At 36.7% G+C, this 11,160-nt stretch overlaps 2 protein-coding genes across 3 annotated transcripts; both read right to left on the bottom strand.

Moving 5' to 3' along the window:
- Positions 1-3,745: 3,745 nt before the first annotated feature.
- Positions 3,746-6,410, bottom strand: SDG38 (SET domain protein 38). Of its 2 annotated transcripts, none has more exons than XM_078308650.1 (8): positions 6,086-6,410; positions 5,913-6,008; positions 5,757-5,812; positions 5,545-5,671; positions 5,372-5,441; positions 4,666-4,810; positions 4,477-4,548; positions 3,746-4,401 (listed from the first exon to the last, which is right to left on the bottom strand). In XM_078308650.1, the coding sequence occupies exons 1-7, from the start codon at positions 6,341-6,343 to the stop codon at positions 4,482-4,484; spliced, it is 819 nt and encodes a 272-aa protein (XP_078164776.1). In that variant the 5' UTR covers positions 6,344-6,410; the 3' UTR covers positions 3,746-4,401; positions 4,477-4,481. The 2 variants fall into 2 exon arrangements, with proteins under 2 accessions (XP_078164776.1, XP_078164774.1); XM_078308648.1 differs by having other exon boundaries at positions 4,631-4,810; positions 6,086-6,401.
- Positions 6,411-7,813: 1,403 nt separating this feature from the next.
- On the bottom strand, positions 7,814-10,603 carry LOC144559673 (Lipase/lipooxygenase, PLAT/LH2 family protein). Its single transcript, XM_078308771.1, has 3 exons — positions 10,364-10,603; positions 9,215-9,595; positions 7,814-8,730 (listed from the first exon to the last, which is right to left on the bottom strand). The coding sequence occupies exons 1-3, from the start codon at positions 10,542-10,544 to the stop codon at positions 8,054-8,056; spliced, it is 1,239 nt and encodes a 412-aa protein (XP_078164897.1). The 5' UTR covers positions 10,545-10,603; the 3' UTR covers positions 7,814-8,053.
- Positions 10,604-11,160: the final 557 nt, after the last annotated feature.

Raw genomic sequence — 11,160 nt, 5'->3', positions numbered from 1 at the left:
GATAATTGAGAATATAATAAACACAAAGGGCGACTTAGTTAATTTTGCTAGAGTTGTCCCTGCTTTTATGAAATTGTTATTGTTATTCAAAAGATGTTTGTGCAAAAACTGTCGGGTGATGTTTACAAATCTAGAAAATCATTGAATGTAATTGTAATATTCAAACAAATGCCAGTCATTAAAAAAAAAAGTAATGATGAGAGCGATATAGATCGTGCAAGGAAATCGTGAGCCCTCTTTGCTCTTTGATGCTGTTTGTTCTCTAGGTATGTAACAGTTCGGCACATTAGACAGTGCATCATTCCTTATATATATTAATTAAAGCATGCATGAATATCTCAGTTCCAACTAATAAAGGTTCAATGGTTGATCATGAATCATGATTGAGCGACTTAATCATGGCTGATCTCAGATTCTTAGTCCTCTGATCTCAGTTCCAACAAAAGGTTTTGTGGTATGCTATAGGTCAATGGTTTGCTGCATTTTATTCTAGACTTCTTTCACGGTACACTAGCATTTTCTTTTTCCTTCCCATGTTGTTTTAGCTTTTTTTGTTTGGTTGGAGGCTGATAGCCCGCCAACGTTTTGCATTGATAAGAAAATTATTTACAAAGTTATTTTAGCTTCTTCTTTTTTTTTTAGAATTGCCCGTAGGCCCAGTTATTTTAGCTTTTACTTTGGATGTTGAGAATCTATTAACCCTTTAGGTTTCTTGAATGTACCTTGGCATTATAACATCACAGAATCTATTAACAGGCCGAGGATAGTGAAAAATACCTTGGCATTATAACATCACAAAATGACCATCAGCTTAACCTAACACATAACCTGCTGTTTGAGAAAATCTCGTCAAGGTTAGCAGGGTGGAAAATTGGCCTATTGTCACATGCAGGAAGATTGGCGCTCATCAAAGCCGTGTTACAATCTATACCAGTGTATTATATGGCTGTCATGTTATTGCCAACCAAGACAACAAATGATCTCAATTCTGTCATGAGGAAATTCTTTTGGGGGAAAATAGATAGGCAGAGATTCATGTCATTTATTGCTTGGGCAAAAATATGTCAACCATTTAACCAAGGGGGATTGGGAATACGGGACATAAAATTGTTTAATGAAGCCTTAGTGCTGAAGGCAGTGTGGCAAGTAGCCTCAAACAGTGACAGGTTATGGGTACCAGTGGTGAAGGCTAAGTATTGCTCAAGAGGTGGTCTGTGGGGAACAAAAAGAACAACCAGGGTAAGCCCTTTCTGGAGAGCAATTCAAAAGCTGAAAGGTTTTTTCCTACAAGAGATGCAATGGCAGATAGGCACAGGGGAACTAATCAGAGCACTGAATGAACCATGGTACGACGCATGGACACCACAAAGAGTACTCACGAACAAACAAAGAGATGCAACGGTACAATCTCTATTTGATCAAGAGAATAACAAATGGAAGGAGGATGAGATAACCATGCTTATGGGGACCCAACCAAGGCAACAGATCATGCAAAATGCACAAAAACCGAGACTGGAGGCTTTATTGGCAGATCGGCTAATATGGTCTCCAAGCAAGAAAGGCAAGTATACAACAAAAGAGGGGTATGAAAAACTATGTCAGCAGCGCCTCACTACACCAGCATATGACCAAGCACAAATGCAGATGTGGAAGAAGCTGTGGGACTGGAGTGGAGTCATACCAAAAGTCAAAACTTTCATCTGGAGGGCACTACACAATGGGCTGCCTACGGTACAGGCTCTACATATCAGAATTACAGCAATCTCCCCAAATTGCCCCCGATGCCAGGGTGAAAACGAATTTGTGATGCATCTGCTTTTCTTTTGCAACCTATCAAGAGCAGTCTGGTTCATTTCTCCCTTTAGTCTGCGAGTTGATACATTACCAATGTGTTTTCCTAATGCACTGTTACATATCACACAAGCTTTGAATAAGGAACAAACAATTCTCTTTGCAAATCTCCTATGGTGTCTTTGGAAAGCTAGAAATGAAGAAATATTTCAAAGCAAGAAGAATACACCTCAGGAGATATTAAAAAGAGCAATGGAGATGAAAGGGGCAACAGAGGAAAGTACCAATCATGTAACACAAAGGATTGCATTACCTATACCAGTACCACCAAACAATTTCACCATTATGTATGATGGATCATGGGATCAAAATGGAAATGCGGGTATTGGAATTGTTATCTACAACAGCATAGGGGAACTGGTACGAATACATGCAGGAGCAATAAGGGCACACCACCCAATTGAGGCGGAAGCGTTGGCACTACACTGGACACTGACTCATATAGTGGAGCGGCAACATCAGGGTGGTATGGAGGAATACATCTGTTTTGGAGATTGCAAAACACTGGTGGCAGCAGTGCAATTCGGTACATTAGATGATCTACCACATTGGAAGGCAGCAGAGGTAGTAGCACAGTGCATCGGACTGTACCAGCAGGTACAACACAGGGTTAGAATCCAACAAATTCGCAGGGAGGCAGTACAAGAAGCTCACCGTGTGGCAAACTGGGTGAGAAGATCAAAGAGTGTGTTCACAGGGTACCCAAGCACAGAATTCAGACAAAGTCTGAATATACAAGAGAGAATCAACGAGCAGCGTTTTACTACAACCTGAGAGAAGAGAATCACTGGGTCAACAAGACTAGTGAAAGATCAGTAGAATTTAGTCAGCTTTTATAATTTCAATAATTTCGTTATCTTTAGGTAGCTTTAATTTCCCTCTAATAGGACTATTCCTGTATAAGTAGCTAGTAGTCGGGTTTTATTTCCAGAACTAATCTTTAATTTTAGTACCAGTATGTAAGAAATTCTTATTAATCAATCCATGCCTACGGGTTTCTAATCAAAAAAAAAAAAAAAAAAAGAATCTATTAACCAATCAAGCCATGTGTACAGAAGTATTGTAAAAAAGTTGAAGCTTAATTGCTTTTTTGAGTTGGAAGTAAGTCTCATGTGGTACAGTTTGGTTATAATCGGCTGCACTGATGTATACCATACTAAACTGATGTCGATTGATTATGCGCGATACATCCTTGCTGGTTTTGAAACCAGATCTAATCAAACCAGATATGGGAGTCCTCTTAGAAGTCAAAAGAGTTAATGCAATTTGAATTGGAAGCAGGGGCCTGCGTATAAATAAGTTTTGGGGTCAGTATGATAAATAAAAGGATCATGGGATCAAGGCTGACTCGACTCACTGACAATGAATCCTAGGCTACACTTCATAAGCTGAGACGAAAACAATCCTCTTTTTTTGTTTTATTTTCTTTCATTTGCTTAGTTCGTATTTATTATTTCCTAATTCCTCCCTAGTTGACGAGACTTTCGTAAAAAGGTTGAACATATTTTGCTGGGCCCACAAGTTCATTATGTGAGAATCCAATTTCAAAGTTTGTTCTCAATTCTATAATGTAGTAATAGACTATTTTTTGGGCTGAGCCGCTGAGGTCTGTTACCACTGATCAAATGTACGAAATTCTTCCCTTTTTTCACTTCACCGAGTGTAACAAATTTAAATCTGCGACATGTTACAGATTTAATGAATGCATCTAAGACGGCTGTACATTGGAAATAGGCTTTGTACAGTGTTCACCAATTTCTAATGATGAAAGTATAATGATCTCTCGTTAAATGTTCAGAAATCGATGCTAAAATGTTATTGGGAACCAAAAGATAGTAATTTTGATAAACATCACAAGTCCACAACAATGCTCTAAAAATATAATCAACGAAAGTACCAAACTATTTTCTACTAATTATGCTCTAAAAAATAATCAACGAAAGTCCCAAAATATTTTCTACTAATTAGACTTTAATTTCTATACGGGAAAAGCTGCTGTCAACTCCACTATCACATAGAGTAAATGTTGCCATCAACTCATCTTTATCAGTTCAGTGCTTCAGTATTACCTACATCAAAATAAACAAAATCTCTGCGATCTTTTCCCACAAGAGACTTTGTAGAATTTTCAAATTTAGCATTCCCTTTCTGATGTCTTTTCTCCTCGTGCATGACATTTTATAAAATTTCCCAGAATATCATTCCCCTACTATTCTCAATCTGATTTCTCCATCGAATCTGCTTACATTCCCCTTTTAGGCAATTCATTCTTCCATGGAAGAGTTTCTCTTCTGTGGAAAGTGTTGCAACAGAAATCTACACTACTGCAAGCATTGACCGTACATACTCATTATTACAACAACTAACAAGCTTCCTTCAAGTCTGAAAACAGAAGTAGAATAAAAATAGAGAGAGAGACAGACAGACAGTCTTATTCGCCTGACAAGCAACGGGGACAGTTGCAATGAAAACCAAAGCCTTCTGAAAGGATCTTTTGCCGTGCTTCTATATTCATGCTAGCATCAATATAGCAGATTCTGAGCTCCTCACCTGTGACAGATTCTCAAATTAAAGAGCATGAAAATAAATATGAATAGATGAATATTTATTCATGTATGCATGCACCTTCTTCAATATCCCGTAGAGCCTTTATCTTCACATCTGAGCTGTCCACCCACACTATGTGTGTATTTGGATCTGAGAGAGAGAGAGAACTGTTTACTCTAAAAAATAAAGTCAAATAACACAAAACATCTAACCAATGAAAAAAAGAATATACCGCAATCATGGTTATAAAAAGAGGGAACGATGTACACAGCATTTCCAACTGCCGCATCATCGCTAACCAACGCAACTGCTGATGCGAGGAGATCTTCATATGAACCACAAGGTAACTCAATTCTGAATGCATTTATTCGTATCCTTGCTAGCACATTAATGTACCATTCTTTGCTGAGGACTAGAGTGGTTAAAGATAACTCCACCTATTGCAAACTTTTTTACACCAGGAAAAAATAAGGTGGAGTGGTTGCAGCTAAGAAATTTGACTGCATGTTGATTTTGGCAACCATCACGATTGGCATTGTATGATAAACTAAATTCTTCATTAGTACACTGGGACTGTTTGGCACGAAAAATCTTTCACATCAGATCCCTCATGTATTAGTACACTGCACATTTCAGTTGTATAATTGTATAAATAATATTTGTCGTTTTTCTGCAATGTGTGTGATACAATAGTAGAAATTGAACCCTTACCAACAAACTACTGCATTCACATTTTTTTTTCTTCTTCGTGCAATTGACATTTAACCATTAACCTATCATTGAATATTCAATAAATGTAAAATCAAATTCTGATAGTACCCTTGCTAAAAACTGGTTGTTGACCTCCATAGTTTACCCACTGTACTTTGCAATGATTATTTCCTTGTTATAATAGATTGTAAAATTCTGGGATGAGGGTCTTTAACAACTTAAACTCCTCCTCATCAGCAATGGTAATGTGGAGAAAGGATACATGTCATCACCTCATCAGCAATGTTAATTTTTTTAAATGCATTTTTCAACAACTTAAACTCCTCCTCCATCTACATAGTTCAATTTAAAAGTTATCAGAAAATTCAACCTAAGTTTGCAATCATAGTCAAATAAAATAACAAAATTTTGTAGGAGTACGAAACTTATTCTCACCTCAGGTAGCATCTCCCTGTGTAAAAGGGCTGGCTGGAGTATATCAAGGCCGTCTGATGACACTGCCCCACACATAACCATACATGCCAGCCGCTTCACCATCAAAGGATATTTCAATCCTCGATTCCTTCATAAGTTAAGAGCAGCTATCAATGTGATCAATGACCACAAGATCTATAAATTAAAATGATATTAATATTCAATATGATAACCTGCAGTGTTCGTTGAACATCGACCAATCTCCTCTTCTTTCAACTTCATGAAATGCCTAATAAATGTATGAAGAAAGATAACCTAGAGGTGAGATTAAAGAAAGAAAAGGGAACACATTTTTTATAGAGATTAATGATTACACAAAAAGTTCACACCATAGATTTCTCTCGGCAGCTGTCGCTACAGAAATAGTACAAGCCGGGGACCACATCATGCTTTCCCTCCTTTCTCCTCAGGCAATAATAACAAACCTAAAACCCAAATTCAAGCTAAATTAGAAGAGACCAAAACGAATAGGTGGCGAGAATGTAATGAAAAGGTGCATTACTTCGTAAAGGCGAGAGAGAGAGGGATGAGTGACGAGAGGCTTGGCGGAGTGGATCGTTTCCCCGGCGGTGATCGGTCGCGTGGCAAACACGCCTCGCCCAGCAGAGCTGGTCTGGGAGATGCGGATTGGAGGCGGGTCGGGTCTAATTGGATCCGATTTGTCGGAGGGACCAATAGAGGTGGCGGTGGAGAAGAGTTCAAAGCAGAGGATGCGGCGAAGATACGGCGGCGACTGGCGCCGAAAGGCGACCGAGAACATTGGATTAGAGTTATCGTGGTGATTGGCGCCCGACCCGATATTTACGGCCTCACAAAACCCGACATTTTTATGGCTCTCTCGCTTCTTACAGGAGACCTAACTAAACTGGGCTTTAGGCTCGTGATTTATGCCAAGTTACAAACTTTCTTTCAAGTTTCCTTTTTTTCTTTGGTTATTAATTGGAATTTTTTTTACATTATACAAGTCGATTTGTTTTTTTTTGTTCTTACATGCAAGCCCGTAAGAGTCACCATTAGAATTAAAAAGAATTTACAAAAAAAAAAAATGCCCAAAATTGCAAGACCACCACCAAATTCTAATATAAATACAAAAATTATATAATATCCATTGAACTGAAAACATAGATGCCACTCTGCAAGAATTTTTCCACAAGAACGAGGTAGCAAGCGGATAGCATTCACCAACCTTTTTAATATTTTCATAATGGAAATTGTGTAGCTTTTCAATATTATTTGGTTATTATTGATAAACAGCATGGCATAGATGCACGTTACAGTGGCTAATAAGGCACAACTAAAGGACGATGAAAGGAAAAACAAAACAAATTCAAAGACGAATAAGAGGACTGAAGGCTGTTTGGGGTGGCAAAAAGAGAATGAAAGTTTTTGGATGCTCATTAATTAAAGGGAAATGAAAAGAGCACGCACAGAATCTGGGTCTTTTATATAAGATCAGATTGTTGGAACTACACCTGATTAGAAGCAATTATTGGTGGTAAGTACTTAGCCGGGCAACTACGACACAATTAAAAGGACTAATTGAAGAACAATCACAAACTGCTCATATCTATTTGGAACGCCAATCGTCTGTGTAGATCCATTCAATTGAAGTATTTAGAATAGAGAAAAATATAAAAGGAAATCCAATCATCTCGTAAGATTTAAACAGGTACTTCTACGCGGAACTGAAGCAAATAAATTCCTGGTATACAAAAACCAAATCTAAATTTGAGCAGTGCTATTACCATTTGATAGTAGTGCCAAACTAGTATTATTTATAAGAACAACTTTAAAAAGTGGTAAAACAATGTTATTAGGAACAGATTAGAATTGTTATTGGATAAAACTGTAAAATATTAGTTGAAAGAATAATCTATACTATACCAAAATAGTTTAGCTTCATTGCCTCTCGCTATAACTTTTTTTTTTTTTGGGGTCAAACCACCCGTAGTCATATATTTCATTAAGCACATAAGAGTATAAGAGTAGTACATCAGAAAAGTTACATCTAGTGTGTTTACAACATCAGCATAACTTTTAATCACTAGATATGCCATAACTGGTGTACTGATATATTGATTTAAGGACTAATATTCACTCATCTTTTAAATAATAATTTTTTAGTAAGTAATTGAAATGATTTAATTTATTGAACTAAGAAAAATAAATTGAGAGGATTCGCATTTTTATTACTCTGAATCATATTTTCATTTTTTATAATATTTACCAATGAAAGAAATCTAAAAAATAAGAGTTTTATAATCACAATTTGTTACAAACTACATAATTAGATGAATTATACAAACTTTTGCACAACTATGATGTTAAATTACATGCTTACATAATTATTGCTAGTTAAAACTGGAAGAATGCTTCTCCAGCTGTTCCGACGCTATTCGAAGTTGTTCAGCAAAGTTTTTAACAATTTTCAACGCTTTTCTGCTACCAAACGATACCACAACGCATTGATTCACTCCTTCGATTCCCTTTTGATTGGCTTAAATGCTGCAAGAAGAACAGAGACTTTACTGGCCCAAAAGCCAGCAGCACCCACAAATAACTCAGCCGGTGTCAACACAAAACTCGCATCTCCACTTCCATATTTTACCAAAACTGCACTTGTGGCAATCACCAATGCCAGCACCAACAATGGCCTTCTCGTAGAATTTTGCGCATTACCACTTTCAGGGTATAGTTCGGGGCCGGGTATTCCATCAACGGACCTCTGTAAAAGAACTAAATAAAGGAACCCACAAAAACCACCAAATAAAAATGCATATGCCTCCTCCTCATAAGACGATAAAGTCAACACCGTGAAACCGATTAAAACAAGGACCAAATCATAGCTTAGTAGAGAGAACTTGAGATCAGCATACTCTCTCATACTTTGTTCCTTTGATTCCTTGTTTGGTGTTAGGTTTGATGTAACTGGACTTGCAGGTAGTAAAGAAGACATGTCTTCTCCTAGCAACTCAGTTGTCAGAGCAGGTCTTAGCTCGGCAATAGAAACACCCCCTTCTCCAAGAGATATTGAACTTGTATCAAACTTGTACTGTACACCGTTAAACTGCAATTTTTCTGATTGGGCTTGGTCTTTTGACAGTGAGTCAAGGACAGTTAGCTGAACTGCATCTAGTCTCCATGAGCCTAACCTTTATGGCATAAATGAGATGTTAAATTAATTCCAAGTAGTTGGAAGAAACACATTATATTAGGCCAAGTAAAACATCACAGGGGAAATAAAGAAGCAGCAAATGTGTACCCTTCCATACCCTCAAACTATGACAGATATCTCTTAAATAACAAATATCAGTGTAACCTTGAAAAATAAGAAAATATCACATATATATGACACAACAAAATAATACATGCCATATCAATTATTTTTCACATTTAATTTAGCTGTTACCTGATCCACGCATTCTTAGCTGATACTAGTCCCCATACTATAAGAGAGGCACATTTGAAGTTATAGCATTTTTACAAAAAAAGAAGGGATTAAATAACAAATGAGTTTTTCTGGAATCTATATAGATAATATTTCTCATTTTGCAGGCTACATGTGGTATCCAAAGTATCTGTGGTTATAAGGGGCACAAATACAATTTTACTAAAATAGGATAAACAGTACCTGATTCAAGGCCAATCCAAAGAGCCACAATTTCCCCCAATTTGGGACCCTCAAATGTGACGGTATCAACCATACCCCGCTGAAAGGGTACCCGTTCCACAAAATCAGTTCCTTCTTGTTCAAAGTTGTCCATATAAGGAATAGATGGTATTCTTTGCAAAATCGAGTTTCCTTCAAAATCAACCAAGCACAGCAACATAGCAGCATTTAGGTCACTCAAGCCAGACCCAAAATCTCTACTGGTACTTAGCTCAACTATGTAAAATGAGTTAGATTGTGCCAATCTTAAGGGGTAATAATTTTCCTTGGGAGCATTTTGGGAATGTATCTTTGGCTCTTCAGCTGGTACGAGACATGCTGGCTTGACGAAAGCCTGAAAATCTGACAATTTTTACCATTTATTATCAGGCTTATACTATAAACTAGAGGCGGGCTACAGTGCTTTGGGAAGTAAAGAGGTTGATGTAATTCCCGCCCATATCTTCATTTTCAAAATTCAAACAGTTGATCCCAACCATTCAACATGATCTCCATATTTCAATGTGCTTGAATACCAAATTTTACATTTTTTTTGGAAAAAATTCACTTATTTTTTAGAATTTTTGAAAATCACTTTTGTTCAGAAGACCATTAAAAAAACAGTGATTTTCAAAAATTCTAAAAAAAAATAGTAAAATATGGCGGAAGTAAAACAGAGGCTTTACTTCCCAAAGCATAATGGCCCACCTCCTATAAATTAGAAGGGAAGATTGAATCATAATTATTTATTCAGAGAATTAGTAACTAATTAGGAACAATTACTACAGTTTATAAGGGGCAAATTCTGGTTCCAGTCAAACAGGTAGTTTTGGGAATAAACTAGTTTTTCTCATTTACTTCCCAGCCCCAAGATTGCAAAATTTACTTGAAATCAAGTAAATTGTACTCAGCGATTGTTCATCTGAAATCAGGTTCTGTTCTATACCTATAATCTTAGTTCTAAGATTTAGCTAGACAGGGATAAGGAATGAGAAAATAATCAAATATTGAGCAAGGAAATTTGTCCCTTGTAACTTCTCCCATCAATTAACATTCTAACACAGAAAAATTACTCCAACAAAAATTAAAAGCCTTGAAAGTTGAAAGTAAAGCTGAAGAACAGGCAAGTACCTTGAAATGGAGACTTTTTTGACAATAGCGGTGATTGAGAACAGCGCTTTTGCTTTCTTTTCACTCTTTCCCACAATCCAAACCCCAAATTTACCCTCGAAAATTCATTTACTAAAGAACATCTAGTAGAGAAATTCACGCGATTTAAAGAGAGAATATGCTTTGTGGAAGTAATCACCATCTGTCCTTGCCAACCTGAACTAAACAGGCGAACAGTTTCAAGTAGAAATGATGAGCAGGGGAATCAATGAGAGCAAGAAATAGATTTTTACTTTCCGTGTCGTCAAAGTTTTCTGCGAGATTTTTCTCCTGTTAGGAGATATTAATATATCGGGCCTTTTGGGCTCTAATTGACATCAATTTAAAAAACTCAGCCTTGAACTTGAAATTGTTGAAACATGTTTCCCAGACAAGTCCATAGGTTTTCTGAAAAATAAAAAATCTGTTCTCGGCAGTTAGGTAATTATTGTGGTGTGTTATTATGTATACAAATGTGCTATCTTAATTTGGACTTCGTAAAAGAAAAAATAATAATAACGTTACAAAAATTTGTAACTAGAGAAGGGGCCAATAGAGACTAGTCACAATATTTATATAATTTACCTTTAAAATTATACTTCCGATTATAAAAGTTTGTATAAATATACTTAAATTTCCAAGTGTTATGCTTCATTGAACAAAATATCCTCATCCTCACTACTATAATACCAGGCATATTTTTTTGGGATCCAACCCTCTATCTGTCAACAGAAGATCTGAGCCGTTCATTCTATAAATCTCAGCCACTCACCAAAACA

This window comes from Carex rostrata, chromosome 9 (genome assembly GCF_964058835.1).
Source record: "Carex rostrata chromosome 9, lpCarRost1.2, whole genome shotgun sequence".
Classification (NCBI taxonomy): Eukaryota; Viridiplantae; Streptophyta; class Magnoliopsida; order Poales; family Cyperaceae; genus Carex; species Carex rostrata.
This window is presented reverse-complemented; position numbering and strand designations above follow the sequence as displayed.

Bases quoted from the DNA above. Each gene is read 5' to 3' on its own strand.
- SDG38 (XM_078308648.1), bottom strand. From the start codon at position 6,343: ATGTTCTCGGTCGCCTTTCGGCGCCAGTCGCCGCCGTATCTTCGCCGC. The intron at 5,813-5,912 runs GTGTGAACTTTT...TACATTTATTAG, and splicing joins GCTGCCGAGAGAAATCTATG to GCATTTCATGAAGTTGAAAG. The intron at 5,442-5,544 runs GTGAGAATAAGT...TGAACTATGTAG, and splicing joins ACAGGGAGATGCTACCTGAG to ATGGAGGAGGAGTTTAAGTT.
- LOC144559673 (XM_078308771.1), bottom strand. From the start codon at position 10,544: ATGGTGATTACTTCCACAAAGCATATTCTCTCTTTAAATCGCGTGAAT. The intron at 9,596-10,363 runs GTACTTGCCTGT...AAAAATTGTCAG, and splicing joins AAAAAAGTCTCCATTTCAAG to ATTTTCAGGCTTTCGTCAAG. The intron at 8,731-9,214 runs GTACTGTTTATC...CATAAAGGTTAG, and splicing joins TTGGATTGGCCTTGAATCAG to GCTCATGGAGACTAGATGCA.